Genomic DNA, 17,325 nt, shown 5'->3' with positions numbered 1-17,325 from the left:
AAACACTGCACAAGGGCTTCCAGACCAAAACTTCAGCCAGGGAGTTGCAAAAAGCACAACTGAAAATGAGCACACCATAATTCTGTTGAATTCTGCAATACCCCTAGAAGTTTGCCCAAGTTATAATGATCAAACCAGCAAAATGCTTCTTGCATGCAACATCTGTAAGAAAATATCTGCACCAGAAGAAAATCTAACTAAACAAACACATTTCTTGCAAGTAGTTTGCTAATTACATTTGTTTTAAAGAATCATACATTTTTGGGTATCCTCTGGTGTGACAAATGTCCATACCTGGGGGTCTTTGAGAAACTGGACAAAATTTGAACCACTTTGTTCTTTCTAGGCAATTGTGCTGTGCTATGCCCACAGTTTTTGTCATCTCTTTTCTGCTTTCTCTATGAAGTGTTATAAAACATTGAGGTAAATAGGTTAATCCAAAAATCAGAGGCCATTTTGTGGAAAAACACTGAACGTCTTCTTAAGGTGATTTTCTCTTCAGTTTCCAAGGTGCAAAAAACAGTCTACAATATGCTGTACTTCAGAAAATTTTGAAGGGTTATAATGAAAGCACAGAAGAACTTCTTCCATTTCAAGAGATTGTTTTTGCAGGACTTGCAATATTTACAGAAGTCTTCAGCGGACAAACTGTGGCTACAGAAATTAACCACTCTGTCACTGGGTGGAGAAGCTGTAAATTTGGTTGCAGATTTTAAATTAGACAAAGATCCTGGGGTAAGGGAATGGTTTTGCACTTTTCCCTTGTTTGATTCAATCCCTCTTCTTTTGTCTTGAAAGTGTCTAAAACTATATTGTCTTGAAAAACTGCCTTTGAGCAGGATCAAGAAAAAGTTAAAGCATGGACCTATCCTGACAGGCCAGGTGATGGAGAGCTGCAACAGCTGCCATGACTTCTTGGGCTGTTTGAAATGCACCAAAGCAGTCTGAAATCTCATCTGAAGTCTACTCAGGGCAAGTTAGATGAGTAGTCATCAGGAACGATACCATATTATCTGTTTTGTCTTTAGGAGGCAGAAGGACCTGTGATCCATTACACCACATTTTTCTTTGATTCTTGACAGAGTATCTCTACATCTGCTGCAATTCATGAAGATCTTGAAACCAGATGAGAGCAAAATTACTTGATGCAAATTTCTAGTGCATTGCATCATCTGCGCACATTTCTTGAAGCTGATGCAAGAGATGCTGGTACACAGCATGAATGATGAGAAGACTGTGTTAAGTTCTTCCATGAACATATTCTCCAAACAGCTCAGGACCAAAGACCATCAATGTGCTGAGGAGATTTTATAAGATATTCTTATTCTTTGTTGATGAGTACTTTAAGAGATGCTGTCACTCATGAAATGTGGACAATCCATTATAATCACTTCTGATAGAGTCTGTTACAAGTTTGTCTTGAGAAAACAGCATTTGGTTAGCCCAGGGGGAACTGTTCTTCTGCCTGCATCACTTGAAGAGGAGAATTCCTGACCTATTGCTGTGAGGGAGAAGGTGAGGACTCCCTTCCAAATGCTGTGTGGAGGATAACCTAGCAGCAGAACTATTTGATAGAACAGCAGTAAGAAGCTTTATCTTGCAAGGTATCAACAGTTACAGAAAGCACACCAGAGACCAAAAAGCTTTTATGAGCTAATGCCACATGTACAGTGTAACAAAGAGCTAATTCTCACTGCGAGTGTGAGATAAGAAAGCAACTGAGGTGGAATCTTTCCTGGAGCTTGCTAGTAAGTAATCTTGCATTCTCAAGGTGATCATGAGTAGTGCAGCAGATGTACCATATCAGATGGTATAGCCAACAACAGAGAGGAGGGAGTAGCTTTGAAATGCTTCATTTGAAAAAAATATCAGCTTGCCAATTACTGGACAATTAAATTGTTTCACTTGAGTGATAAGAGAATGTTTTTTCTCTATAACACAGCATTTCTTTCACATCTTTCACTTCGTACTTTTGTTTTTGAAAGCTCAGTACCTAGACTGTATTTTGAGGCAGTGCAAGCTGTGAGCTCCAGTAGATCCTGCTGGAACTTGTCATCTACTAAATACTTTCTCTTGCCAGTGCACATGTGTGATTGTGGTGGCTGGCTGCAGGTTCCCAAAACCAGCTGGAGAAGAAGTTTGAACTAGCAGGTCCCCACGAGAATAGCACATACTGGCAGAAGCTTTTGTAATACAGAGCCTCTGTGTCAGAACTTAAACAACAAGGTTTGGAAAGGCTGACTTGTTCTCAGTAATAATATCAACTGGTCTTCCAATCTTACTGTTGGAAGCACATGTCCTAAGTTTTTGTATGAGGAAAGACGACAGGGACTGTTTCTGAGAATCCATTAAATTTGTGGCTGTGTTGATGGGAACAAATGGTTGGCAGTGTAGAGAAAGAAAGAGAGGCAATATATATTTCTTCTCCATTCTTAAAAGAGTTCACAGCTATAGCTGAAATACTCAAGATCTTATTGAAAAAAATTAGTCAGTAGCTGAAGTCCCTAAGCTTACCTTCACACTGATCTCCAGCAGATGACAACGCGTAGCCTTGGCTACAGATACATCTGAAAGATCCCTCTGTGTTCCTGCAGCGTCCATTCGTACAGAGCGATCGCTGCTGGCATTCATTAATATCTGCAGAGACAGTGAAATGGGTAAACATCTGAAAATACCAATTACAAGTGGCACAAAGATCAAGTCTGAACAAAACAACAAAGCACAGCATCAGTATCCAGTACTGCTTAACTTGTTTGTATTTATTAAATACAGACAATCAATGTAATGCATAAAATTATATGAAACTGCAGACTGTGTTTTCCTTGAGATGACTGTGTACAACATTCTCTCCTGTAACATCAATTTATCCCTCATGCACAACTGGGTACACACAGACTCACAAATACACACACACGCTGCCTGAGAGCTGCTTTTGTTTCTGTTGTATCTGGCAGAGGTAACAAGTCAGCCGCTCCAGTGAATCAGCAAAACCCACAAAATACTTTCCAGCAGGATCACCACCTTTTAACAGGGTGTGGTTTTCAGATGCACACTGACAGGCTAATCCCCTATTAAGTTAAGGCTCTTTAAAATTCTTGCCTTGTAGCAGTATTAATCATCTAACAGTGGGGAAATGTCTCTTTGCTTCCACAACACTGCTAATCCCTCTGCGCTTCATTTCTCATAAACTGGGGTCAGCCTGAGCTAACAGATGGATTTGAACATCAAACTTAAATTTTCCTATGGAAAACTCAAAGTATTGGAGGGAAGTGGCAGTTTGAATTCAGAATATAGCACATGCCTTGTTTGAGCTAGGAAGCCTATTTTCCCTCTGTTATTTGTAAAATATTCATTAAGAAGCAGTATTTGAATTGACATGGCAAGTTCTTGGTCACATCTAGCATTTTGGCACAGCTGGATGTCTTTCTGGAAATACACTTCAATTCAAGCAGGAGAATGTTACTCAATGAGGTTTTTCAGGTCTGTGTTATGGCTGAACAGTCTGACCTCTTAAGTAACGGTTCCTTGCAACCACAGAAGTGTAGAATTTAAGGATCACTGAAATCTGTGGGGCTCCATGAAGCAGCTGGGCATGTGTACGGGTCCTCACTTTAGAAGGGTGCACTTTAAGAAGAACAGTCTGCACATGCCAGCTCAGCTTGGCAAGGGCTCTTTTCCATGAAAGGCTCAGAGGAAGCAGTCAAATTTTGTCTACATATTTTCCCCAAGATCAGTCTGCTGTATGTCCTGCACAGCACATTTAACTCACTCAAGACACTTAACTTACACTGATGTTTTGTTTCAAACTTCCTGACAAACTTATATGAACGATCATTTAGTTTTACTGTATTATTTTTAGCACTCAGAAGTCTGAAAGTGGTGCTGTACAGAGACACTTAGGGAAGGCTGAGAGAAAGGAAAAAGAAGGAAATCCAACGTCTGACAAGAAACATGTAGGTTTCTGTGCACTTCCACAGCCTGGAGATACTGTCCCAGATTTACACCATTAGGGAAAAGTTTCAAGTACCCTCTAATTAAGGAGAGGAATAGTCATACCTCCTGTATATGCTCTAGGTTCTCCCTCACACTACTTCACTCAAACTTCAGACCTAATTTTGTTCCACTGGAGCAGTCCTGATGGGGATTTTAGACGTGGAAGAAATGTGGAAACTGACACTTTGGAGGTTCAGGAACCGTTCCCAGGAATACACCCCCAAGCTCCCTCTCTCTCAGTGTACTACTGGAAACACAGAGACACCAGTGCAGGCGGGGTTAACTGCTCAGTGGTAACTGACACTGCTGGGCTCCAAAGGGGAGCAGCCTAGGTTTTTTGATTCCACTCACCCACATGGTAGGGGAAAAAAAAAAAAAGAAAGAAAGAAAAGCAAAAGCCACTGTCCTTAAATCTCTGAAATGCCAGATATACCACGGATTTTGCAAAAATTCCAGTTTAGCAATATAGATATTATTACATGTTCTTGACTGACTTTATAACACATGTCAAAATCTACAATGTGATCACAGAAACCATGAAATGGAAATACACATTCTTACATTTCTGTGTTTTTAGCATCAGTGTTGTATATTTAAAAGCAAGATTAAAAAAAAATATCTAAAAGGTAAAATGCAACCTTATGGATTTTAATAATATTCTTTCTTACCTTCACACTGATCCTTTGATGCAGAAAGTTTGAAACCCTGGGCACAAAAACACCTGAAGGATCCCTCTGTATTTTCACAACGTCCATTTGTACAGTGATTTCCATACTGACATTCATTTATATCTGTGAAAGATATAGAAAGAAAGAAATCAACTAGGGTACAACCACCTTTCAGTTGAGCTTGGGAATATATTCAAATTACATAATAAGCATGATTATTATTCCTGAAGAATTTATTTCAATGGGATTTTCGCACTTCATGCAGGTGCCTCTGTAAGGCTACTCTACATACTCATCAAGGAACTTAACTGGATTATGCAAAATCTCTCTTCCTAGTCACAAACCATCCTTTATTTAGAAGGACGTGAAAGCAGCTTTTATTTCCTATAAGCCTATCCCAAGACATCTACTTTCATCCTTCTCTGAAAGGTATTAATTAGATGAGCCACTTTCTTTAGCCAACATGAAAATTGCTGTGTTGCTACTTAGCAGTAATTTTCAAGAATTCCTTCTGAATGCAATTTGTATAAATCAACAAAGCCAAAACAAAACCAAAAAAAAAAAAGGAAACATATTTTGCTATAAATCCAGACAGAATTAATTCTGTATTGTAAAATAACAATTACTGGTCTTCTTCTAGCAGTGGTTTTCAAGGAAAAAAACATTTAGTTTTCTGATTTTATTTCTTTATTTCACGGCTGCAGTAATCAGCAAATGTCCTTCTTTTAAGGAAAAATGCTATACTGATGCAGGAAAATAACTACTCTTTGTTTTTATGTGCCAGAAATCATATTGCTCCCAATTATCCTGTCTTTTGCCACCACAAAGCACACAAAACCTATCAGCATAAAAAAGTGCTAATTATTTGAGGCACTTGAGCCATTTAGACAGCTGTAGCACAGGGAGAGGTGGAAGATCAGACATCTTTAAACCATCATCATAAGCCTTATTAGCTATTGTGAATACATGCAGTAACTATTTTCTTCACATGTATTTAGAGGCATGGCTCTTTGCAAGCTCCTGTACCACCTGCCTTTGGCAAAGCCCATCTTTCCCCCAGACACAAACGAAATCACCTTTATCATCCACATTCCCTACTACTCTCAGTTCCTCACTTGAGCCCCTAGCTCTGTAAATAAGATGTCCTGCTGCAGCCTGGCTAAGCAGAGATTACAGACCTACAGGTGCTGTGCTATGGCATTCAGTAGGTGTTACTCCTTATTCCTTTCTCCAAGGCTTATTTCCTACCTCACTACTATTGCAAAATGTGCTTGCTCTACAAAACACAATCTTTGCTCTCAATGTACACCATCAATGCTCTAACTGGAGAATCAGTTCAAACACAGAGAACCCAATTCAAGCACACAAATTTCCAAACAAACAACAAAAGTGCTTCTTACAGATTCACTTTCATCTCCAAGCTGCTTGACAAATAAACCTGGAATACTATTTCTGAGTTTTGGATGAAACTCAAAGATCAAGAGATGCCCCCATAAAGCCAGCAGAAAAGCCAGGAACAGAACTTAAATTTTCTGAGATGAAATCCAGAGTTATAACTGATTCTGTTGGTGCTCCCTACAGTAGGGCTAGAGGTATTTGGATTAGCTCTGCTTACCTCTGTATTAGTTTTGGTATCTTCTAATGGGATCCTTAAAACTGTACATGCTGAATATTGACAGTTAACCATGCAGCTTCAAAACCCACCACACTGATAACCATGAGGATGAAGTGATCTAGAAAGTTTTGTCAATGTATTTTTTATATTTGTTCATCAATACACAGAAGTGTGCTTTAGATACATCATGATATCTGCCTTTATTTGAATGTGAAAATGTGCAGAGAGAAAAATTGAGTAAAAATTAATCAGTGGTTGAAAGTAAACTTAAAAACCAATTAATTATTTCAAATAGTCCCTCTAAAACACAAATTCACTGGGGAACCTGGGACAGTGACAATTTCAAGACAATGAGGAGGCAGGCTGTGCAGGTGTCCTTTTCCATTTTTTCCAACATGCATTGAACATTAAATACCTAAACTCCAGTTAAATGTAGTCTACCCAAGTTTGAAGTGAACTGATTGACTTGGCTTAATGAAACAGAAATGGCTATGTTCCTGGCTTTAAACCCTGGAAGATTACAATATAAATGGCATCAAAGATCTATCTGTAGGATTGTTACATTAGATTTTCTATGGCATGAAGTGCAGGCAGAGGAATGAAGTGAGGTAAAAAAATACTGAAAACAGCACTGTGTAAAAACAGAAGAGCTGCAACTGATCTAAACTAACAGGAGAAACAAATGAATTTATGGAACAATGTATTTAAATACCCTTCACAGAGAATGGGAAATATTTTCCTTTTTGGTGTATTTAAATGGTGCCATATTGCAGAACTACAGATTTAGGAAAAATTGTCTGCATTACATTTTCTAAAATATGTATGGCTCATTTCCAACATGATGTAAGCCTAGGATAAACAAAAAATGTACTGATCACATCACTAATGAAGTGAGTAAGAGTGCCTAGGATTAGAACATTTCATAAAACAAAGGAAAAAAGAGAAGCTGCATGCAGTAATACTAGGAAAAAAATTATCACTTTAAACCAAGACATACTCCTTGCATGACTTAATTCTGAGCAAAGAACTGACTTCTCTCATTTCCCTCCTACTAACCTGGTTATCAAGAATGAAACAACTGAAAGTTATGTCAGGGAATATTCAACCAGGCAATTTTCATAAATAGGTACAGAAATAAAGCTTAATATTGGGGAAAAAAGCCAAAATTAGGCCAACATTTAAAAAAAAAAAAAAAGGAGTTAAGTAAAAGAGTTCTAACAGAGTACATATGCCACATTCTTTGCAACAACACCACAAATCCAGGCAGGTGTGAAGCAATAAAACAAAGATCAGTGTGGAGTAATTTGTGTAATTAATTTTTTGTAAACATTTTGTAGCTTGTTACAACTCCATTAAAATCCATGAAACTACCTGAGAAATACATTCCTCCACAGTAAGTCAAATGACAAGGCCAAATATGCAGCTATGACATGGCAGACCTGTTCAGACAGTATGACTTCAGAAAACAGGGTAGTTGAAAACGGTGTAATCTGCACAGAAAAATTGGTGCTGAGGTTCTGACAGCCACACCACTGCTTCACTGCAACTTGGCTCTAATCCTGATCCACAGATCAGCATCACACTTGCAGCTGGAGCACAGCAGATCCCAGCCAGCAGCGCTGTTTCAACCAAATCCTGCTCTTAGACTGCTTTGTGAGCTGAATCACAGAAGTGGGAGCCCTTAGAGAGTAAGCCATGGCAGTACACTGACAATGTGCCCTACAACAGTAATGCAAACACCCTCTGTGTAGGTTGTTGTACACGTGTTTAGGTAACATGGCTATTCCAACAATCACAAATTATAGGGCATGTGTTTCATGGAGTGGGCAGGAACATTCACAACAGATAGCAGATCCTTTACAACTGATGCTAAATTTAAGTTTTTGGCAGTGTCCCAAAAAGTGGCACTCAAAACTGCAAAAGATTATTTCCTTTTGCACAATGGATTAGTTTGCTCTTTCTTACCTCAATTTCAAATAGTCAAAACTGGTTTTGAAAAAAAAAAAAACCAAACTACCATTTACAAGCAAATCAACAAAAGTAAAACGTGAGAAATCTGTCCTAAATGCCTAAGCTAAAGTTACACAAGGGACTTGAGGATATGCTAATATTTTGCTAGAAGTACAGATAATAAAGGAGTTTAATTAACATGCTTTGTGAGCAAAGTCCCATATTCTACTGAAAATCCTGAGTCACACTGATGTATTAGCAGTCACTTGTCTTTCCATTTCCAAACAACAGCCTACTAGAATTTCACTGACCATAGATCCTCTTTCTGTTCCGTATTTTCTATTTCAAGAATTTTGTTTTGTAATTATGTAATTTGTAGTCTAGATTCAGTGCTCATTTCTCTATAGTAAAACAAGATTTCCTCTTCTGTACTGTGTCTGAGAAGATAAAGTAATTTCAAAAATCTCATATTTTCAGTTATTCTTGAATGAAATGGGGACCCAGGGCACAGTGCTGTCATCAGGTCAGTACACTGATTGAATATGAAATACAGCACCTCAGAACAAGAACTATAACCAGAAAGACAAAGAGCACCAAACATACCATGGCACTGTCCGTTCCAGCCTCTGAACCCCACTCTGCAAGGAATGCACTGGTAAGAGCCAGGAGCATTAAGGCACTGTGCATCTGGACAGGTCGTTGGAGTCAGGCACTCATCGATGTCTTCAAAAGAGAAGATAAAAGGAAATACTGGTCAAAGCCATAGAAGAGCACTGAACAATAATCTGGTTAATCTGACTCTCCTTCTGTGATACTAAAGCATTTAAGGAGTTGTGTAATTTATCTGGTAGAGACACAGGAAAGAACAAGTTCACACAGATTTGTACCAGCAAAGGGGCATCTCTGAGAAATATACTATATATACACACTAATATATGTGTATTATGTACCTCATAATACATACATCTGAATCTGAATTCTCTGTTATACTAAAAATCTTTGGTAGGTCTTCCAGAACATACAATACACCAGGTATCTGGCTACCACAGGTAAAAATAGCTTTCCTCATGTTTACCATATTGAAGCGCCTGAGATTCTTCCTATAGTAAGACTTTGGCAGTTCAGAGTGACAGTAAAATTGTAACTCTGGCTTCCAAAAGCAAAGCACAATTTGGTATTCTCCAATGCTGCAGAGTTATTCAGCATGCAAGTGCTATTGGGACTAAAGCCACGATTGTGTGAATGAGACTCAAAGATGCTTACATGGAGAAAGGAGTTAATTTTATCTGAAAGAAGGCACAAGCCACATCCCTGGGGTTGGCAAAGTTTAGGGTGAGAGAGGGACTTTCTGCATCAGGTAAGGTCCTAGATTGCCCATGATAAGAAGAGATAGGTCCTGAAAAAGTCATGGAACTCATGTTCAGGCTCTGAGCAAGAACACTTCTTATCCTGCCCCAAGGAAACCCAGAATACATCCAACATATGCAATCTAGAGGAGACTGCACACAAAAAACAACATTCAAAGATAAGTTGCTGTTAAGTGACCAATGATCAGAAGATACAGGAATTAAAACTGTGTAGGCAGCCTCCTCGCAGTCTGCTTGCATGTGTGAGATAACTTTATAATATGGTATTTGATTACACAATAATTATAATCTTTCCCATTAAATACTTTCTTCATGCAGTGCACAGAACTAATTAAATTGTCAGTCACCTCTATACTCAGCTTCCTAAGCTTCCCTCCTTTTCCTGCTCCAGGCCTAGCAGTTTTGTCTTCTGCAATTAAGGACTGCTACCTTGAGCACAGATCATCGGGAGGGAATTCACTCCTAGCTTTGATAACAAGCTCATAGAACTCAGGAGCTCCCAACACTTGCAATTTAACTGCAAGTTAAATGCTCCAAGCTTGAGAGAATTGAACATCCCAGCTCCAAACAACTCACTGGATGTAGGCAAATCACAATTTTTCATAGAGTCACAATTGTCCAACTTAGAATGCTTTCTTGTAAAAACACCAAGAGGCTTCTGCAGCTGCTACAATGCAGACCTGCAAAAGTTTCTCAGGAAACTACTGTGGGAATTTATTTTTTACTTAATTAACAAAGAAAATTACACTTCTGTTGTAATTTCTTCTCAGAACTGTCTGGACTGTGTCTGTCCTCAAAACATAGAACATGAATGATGTACTTAGTACAGACATTTTTAGTCAAAATAAAACATAAATGTGGCAAACTGTAAAAAAAAAATCACAAGAAAATTCTCCAAGAATTCCTCATCCTATGCAATGATGTTCAGCTATGACTACAACACTGTTTTACATAAACAATAGAATCTACAAGAACACATATGTACTCTTCACAGTCCCCTGGCCAGGCCTGTGACAGACCTTGTGTGAGTACAGCTTGAAGGCAGAATGAGGATGAGGCAAGGAACTGCAAGTGAACTGTGAGTATTGTGTGCAGCTTGGAGGATTCTTGCTTTTGTTTTTGAACTGTGGAGGGGGTGGAAGGAAGTTTTTTGTGAAATCAGAAATCTGTCAGTGGAGTGATGACACGGTGAAATAATTCCCCCAATATGTGATTTCCTTGGTTTGATGGATTAATGTAGGAGGATCTTCCCCTTAAGCAACCTTAAATAACTTCCAACAGAGAATCTGGTTTCAGAAATTACATTCTCTTAAGTAAAATTACAGAGGACTACCACCACACTATTTAAAATACAAGTTAATTAACAAATTTGATGTAGTGTAATAGTCTGATTTCTAGCCTAACTGAATTACAGATTCCCTAGTCACAGAGAAGAGTTACAAAGACTAGTTGTAAAAGTAGAGTCTGTGAAACATTTAAATAAATTTAAAAAAAATGGAAAGAAGACTCTTAGCATTGTTCAGAGCAGCAAATATATCCATGGCAGCTTTAAGTTGCTTATTTGCCAGGCTGTCCTATGTAACTTACACTAAAGGATAAACAAAATCATGTTTAAAATGAAATGTCTTCTTGGGGTTTTTAGTTCACCATTCAAGTTGAAAATGAAAAAAATACCAGGAAAAAAAGACCAAAATATACACTAAAAAGTAAGCTGAAGCTTTGAAGGTCAGCTATGCTAGGATCTCCTGAACATGAAATATCTGCTTGATACAGATATTAAAAAGTCAACCTATCATTTGCTACCTGATAGAATATAGGGAAAAATAACTTTTATTTATTTTTTTTACAAAAACTTGGCAAGCAGGTAAGGGCTAACAATGAAGTTAGTGATTCCATGGCAAGAGATGATAAAATGGCTGTTCCAAGATGGTTCTGTACACAGTGGGGGCACTCCTTTGCAGCATCTTAAATTTAAATAGCAGGAATTGAATTGCAGTTCCAGACACCAAATAATGACAAAGATTGAAGAGTACTCACAAAGACTTCTTGTTTAAGATTGCACCCTCTGAGATTTGCCCCTTTGCAGCTCAAGCTGCAATGCAAAGCTTCCCTTGAATAGCAGGGAACATTAATCATTCCAAACAGCAGTAGTTTGGCACTGCTTTTGTGCTATCAATAAATGGTGCTATGAAGTGCTATCAGTATCAATCACCACTGCCACTAGGGAAGAGTCCAAACCTACCTTCACATTCCCCTCTCCTGTTCATTTGGTATCCACTATCACAATATTCACATCTGTATGAGCCAAGAGTGTTTATACAAAATCCTTCTCCACAAGTGTGAGGTCTTGAACATTCATCAAAATCTGCAGGTTACAAAGAGAAGAGAAGCTGCTTTACCACCAAAATATTGAACGCTTGTATCTCCTCAAAACTCTGCTTTAACTAAACACTGAGTAGTAAGTTTGGATTTTTGAAGCTGTTTGCAAGCCACCTCACTATTTGTAATCACAGAGAGAGTGAGTCTGAGAAACTGGCAGGGTACAGAACGTGGCCTGGGAGCATCCCAATGGCTGCAAACACAATGTGAGTTGCTGCAGGTATGCAGTGCCTAACCTAAGGCAGACCCCAACCCCTTCAGGCCATGTGTGTTGCTTTGTGAAGCCTCTGGCTGTTTGCAGTTTTATTTAAAAATATGGTTTGTTTCAGCTTCTACTCATTGAAAGAGTGTTGAATATTTGTATCTTACACAGCAGGTGTTTTTACTAATTGATAGTTTTCCTAAACACTGATGTACTGAATAAATTCTTGTTTTTCAACAAACAAATATTTGGAAAAGGAATATCAGCTAAACAGGTGCTTTGCTCACCACAACACCAGGTGAGAGACAGTGAAATATACTTCCAGACATCAGTCCAGTACCACTGACATTGGGGAAAAAAAGAGTTGAAAAGGGGACTTTAGGAGGGTTTAGCTATGCTTCTTGAATAATTTTGATATTTTTATTTTCTATAAAGGAGACTAGTTATTACCAATGCAGTCAGTTCCATCTTCACTGGCCATGAATCCAGCTTGGCAAATACATAGGAAACTTCCTTCTGTATTTTCACAGCGTCCAAGGGAACAGAGATGTGGTGCCTGATCACACTCATTAATATCTGTAAAAGAAATGAAAACATAAAACTATAGAATAGAGTATATAGTTGTGATTCTTTTTGTGCATTCTATGCCATGCATTTGAAAAGACTGATCTTGCAATTATTTAACTATTGGAAAAGGTATATATGTTTTCTCTCAGAGATGAAAAAAAAGATGGATTAACTAGGTTTGGTTGGAGAAAAATGCTCTTATTGGCTTAGACTGTAAGAATATTGCATTGGCCTGAAGAACGTGACATGATTACAGCTGAAATCACTACACTGTGTGCAACATGAGCACTGCAAGCATGGAATGTTAATAAAATTTGGATGAAATAAAGGGATTCTAAGTTGCCATTTGGATGTGTTTCATAATTTATTTTTCAATACTATAGTTGCACCTGACAGCATGTGTTACAGCGTGAAGCTACTGAGCTTTATATGCTATAAAATGTTCATAGCACCAATCCGTAGATACAATACACCCTTTCTGATCCAAGTTACAGAGGAACCAGCATATTCTGAATGAAATAAAGATACCAATACAGCTGCTTCCAAATCCGAAACGGCTCATGTAGGACCCCTTTGTGCTCTGCCTTATGTTCATCAGAGAATCATCATCTAGAATTTACTAGGTTAAAAGGGGATGGAGACCTTACTTAGCAGATCTCTCACTGTGCTTCTGGGCTGTTTATGATATTCTTTCTCTTTTCAGTAGCAGGCTGAAAGGAATGACCTAACAAAATGCCTGGGCTTAGTCTGCCTGCAGAGCTGGTAGCTGGGTAAATCATTGTGAGAAACAGGCACATTTCTTCCTAGCAGTTTGACTTTTAGATACCTGATACACAGCTGCGAGGAGATGGTCTGCCTAATCACTTTTTCTCTCACATCACAATGGGAGACGTTTTCATTCCATTTCATTAAATTCACACTCATTTCAGAGCAGCTGAATTAGGGACTACCTAGCAAATTTAATTTGGCATTAAAAAAAAAAAATCCTTGCAGTTTGGAAGCATTCAACAGAGGAAAGAATGCCTGACTGCTCTGTAGAGATTTCCCCTAACCAGACTCTTGATTTCAAGCATTTCAAAGCACGGTTATTTCAGATTTTAGAAAGCGCAATTTCATACCAATGCACTTTGTCTGCTGATCATTAAGCTTGTACCCCTTGTAGCAGATGCAAGTGTATCCCACAGGCAAATTAACACAGTGTCCTGCTCCACAGATATCAGGATTAACTGTACATTCGTTGATTTCTAAGCAAAGAGAAATTTAATGTTAAACTTACATAGTTCAGTAAGTGCACAATACCCTGAAATCCAGGTAGAAAGCTCAGTATAAAAACAACTGTAAATCAAGTTTGCAACTCCTGAATTTCTCTAATGGATATCTTATCTGGAAGAATCTAAAAACCATCTGCGCTTTTCCTAGTGACATAATCTTATGTCCCATCCAAGGTCTATAAGTCAGTATATAAAATTTAAAGTAAAATGAAGATAAGATAAAACAAAAAAATACATATGGCTCAAACTTTGCATCGCACATTAAGAAAGTAACTGCAATGGATCCCCGATTACAGTGGGTATCCTGATTTACAGAATACTCATCTACTAATGCCTTGGATGTATTTTGGAAGATAGGGAGATTCAGATACGGGCAGCATTGGATGCTAAATCCTTACAGCAGTTTTAGAAATTCCCTAAGTATACGTGTTACTGCAGAAAATACTAATGACTGTCTTCAGTTGTAACAAATACTGCAGTATGGAATCGTAATTCCCAAAAAAAGAAGAAATTAACTGTAAAGAATTTTTAATCTAGACTATTTAGAAAAAGGTCACATTTAAATTTAACTAAATTTTAAATTAAAGAAGTAAGACACTCAAAAACTTTTCAGCTTGAACTGCAGTCAGTTTTTTTAAATCCGGTTTAGGATTTTGTCCTACAAATCTTACTGCACTTCTACTTTATTATCGCTGAACAATATATTGATTTATAGTACACAGCAATTTCTAGTTCTACTAATTTTCCTGAGAAAATAAAAACCAGAACATGGAAAATTACCATTTTCCTTTTATTAACTGATGTGAGCTCCCAGCAAGGTAACTTTCTCTCCCTATAAAGAAACTGGGAGCTGGCTGGCAGAAGGGACACAGTCACAGAAGAGCTGACTTCCAAATTCTAGTTTGATGATCACAACTATTTCAACCTTTGTATGGGATTGATTAATTGTAATTACAGCAACTGAAGACAGCAGTTGAATGCTTACATAAGGACAGGATACTTTCTCTACTCTTACAGTACATTCAGGAGGATGCAACTGCAGATAGAATTGTACAAACAACTGGGTGATTTAGACCCTGTGTGCATTGCATCAATTCAAAAGTCCATTCCTGCATGAAGGAATGCCATTTTGAAGAGTTAATTTTTTATTAAAGTATGTGAAATTTCTCCCTCCGAATGGAAACCAGGAAACCTCTTTGTAGGCCTAAATATCTCTACCATATACAAGATATGCATTTTACAGTATTTACCAGGATATTGCAATCATTTCAAAGACTGTGTTCATTCTGGTTCATTCTAACAAATGTGAATTGTAATGCTCTCATGTATACAAATATGGTACATTCACCTTTTTTTTTCTATATGCATAGCAAAAGAAATTTTGATGTCTTTTTGACACAGCTGTCATTTAGACAAATTTCAGCTATGGCAGGTGCATTACTTGCATTTCTGTTATTTTCACTTCTTGATACATAGATGTAGATGAGGCAACTCTAATACACCAAAAAAGGATGGAGCACAAACATCAAAATAATGTTTCAAAATGATCTTACAGTAATGTCTCACCTGCTTTTTGTAGAACATTCTGATCTACATCCCTTGAACTCTACATCCCTCAATGAACATAGTCATGTATACTTCATGAAAACACATGTAAGACTGTCTCACAACCTGACTTGTATTCAAGAAGTATTCAGTTCTGGACTTGCCCTGCAGATCTGCAAAGAAAATCCAGAACTGAATCTGAGGTGAATGATTAATTTTATCTTCTATCCTTTACTAGTGCATACAAAAATGGCAGGTACATCCTGGAAGGACCTGGTCCTGGCTCTCTTGATAGCAGCCTCATTGTTTTGCTGTTCTGCACTTTCTCCAGAATATTACTCCTGTTCTACAACAATGTTCTCTTCACTATGGTAATTCAGCAACAGCACAGAACAATAGTGTCAGGCACTCAGCAATTTCATAATTTATTGCAATTCTAAAAGAGAAGTACAATACCTGTAACCTGAGTAGGTGCAATAACTTGACTTGCACTTGAAGTAGAGACTTCGGGAGCAACTTCAACAGGCAAAGGAGGGGATGTTTTCTCAATCACTACTGTGTGACATGGAATGGAAATCAATTACATTCAAAAAACCTACCTTAAAGCATTCAAAAAACATAACCCTTAAAGAATTCACACATGAATAAGCTAGGCACTATAGAGATTTTTGTTTATTCTGCTTTGACCTACAGTAGAAAAAAAACCTGTGTAATTGGTGTTTTCATCTTTCTACTGCTTGTGAAAAAAAAACACTGAGGTGCTAAAGAAAGCAAACACAGTTGCAAAACTTTTGCAGCAAAAGTTATGCACAAATCTGCAAAGAGCCACCTAAGCATAGTTTCCTCTTGAAAGGAGTACAAGGCTTCACATCTACTGACATTAAAATTCTCATGCACATAATCCAGGATACCATTTCTTCTTAAAATATGTCTTTATCTCCTAAACAAGTCACCAGGCCAATGCCAACCTCTCCATTCCTCCCACTTCTGCTTCTATGATTTTTTTTTATCATGGAGAAATTGCTTTTGAAGCACCAATCATTTTTTCATTAACCTCTGTTAGAATTGCTACTTTTCCATTATTTTAAGAATTGTAAGCACTCTCTCACACTGAAAGAAAAGATAAAATAAGTTACCTGGAAACTGTGGATGCAGGTTAATTGTTGAAATTCCAGGAGAAAGCTGAGGCTGCCCAGGCTCCAGATAAGGCTGCTTTTCTTGATCAATGGAAGCTAATTCCTAGAACAATAAAAAAAATATAACATCCTGAAAAGATTCTCTCAATTCTCTTAATAGCTACCCACAAAAAACTCCTGGCTTGAGACACTGCTAATATTCTCTCATGAGTGGCTTTTGATAGCAGATCATTAATCACCACAAATTTAAACCTGAATGAACATGGAATACTATGTTTATACAACAGCACACAATTTAACATTGATTTTACTTGAAGCAGCCATTTCCTAGAGCTTCTAAGTGTATCTTTGGCTTTGTCCCTCCATAATTCTCCCATTCTCTGCTCTTTAATTGCTTACAAATGGCATTTGAATGCAGTTCACATCACACAAAGGTATACAATCACATCTAAGTGTCTGACAACTGTGAAAGGTTCCTTCTTAGCTACTGAACCCATCATCTTATTTTCACAGAAATGTTAGATGCTTGTATGTTTTTAGGAAAATTAAATGGAGCACGGCTGCAATTATTCACAACAAATCTCATTATCTCCAGCACAGAGAACCTGAAACCTCCAGAATGGGGGACTTCA

At 37.8% G+C, this 17,325-nt stretch overlaps 1 protein-coding gene across 8 annotated transcripts in view; it reads right to left on the bottom strand.

Annotated features, from left to right (window-relative positions):
• The window catches only part of LTBP1 (latent transforming growth factor beta binding protein 1), a 185,501-nt gene that overhangs the window by 44,444 nt on the left and 123,732 nt on the right, over positions 1 to 17,325 (bottom strand). For 5 of the 8 annotated variants that reach the window (XM_064414816.1, XM_064414812.1, XM_064414814.1 and 2 more), the window contains 8 exons: positions 16,694 to 16,796; positions 16,014 to 16,112; positions 13,860 to 13,985; positions 12,625 to 12,750; positions 11,836 to 11,958; positions 8,830 to 8,949; positions 4,662 to 4,784; positions 2,515 to 2,637 (listed from right to left, as the gene is read on the bottom strand). In XM_064414816.1, the coding sequence (XP_064270886.1) occupies positions 2,515 to 2,637; positions 4,662 to 4,784; positions 8,830 to 8,949; positions 11,836 to 11,958; positions 12,625 to 12,750; positions 13,860 to 13,985; positions 16,014 to 16,112; positions 16,694 to 16,796 (943 nt within the window). The remainder of the gene's footprint in view (positions 1 to 2,514; positions 2,638 to 4,661; positions 4,785 to 8,829; positions 8,950 to 11,835; positions 11,959 to 12,624; positions 12,751 to 13,859; positions 13,986 to 16,013; positions 16,113 to 16,693; positions 16,797 to 17,325) is intronic. The other 3 variants (XM_064414813.1, XM_064414818.1, XM_064414819.1) reach the window with 1 other exon arrangement.

This window comes from Passer domesticus, chromosome 3 (assembly GCF_036417665.1).
Source record: "Passer domesticus isolate bPasDom1 chromosome 3, bPasDom1.hap1, whole genome shotgun sequence".
In the NCBI taxonomy this organism is placed as follows: Eukaryota; Metazoa; Chordata; class Aves; order Passeriformes; family Passeridae; genus Passer; species Passer domesticus.
The sequence above is the reverse complement of the archived record's forward strand: the minus strand, read 5'-3'. Positions and strand labels throughout refer to the sequence as shown.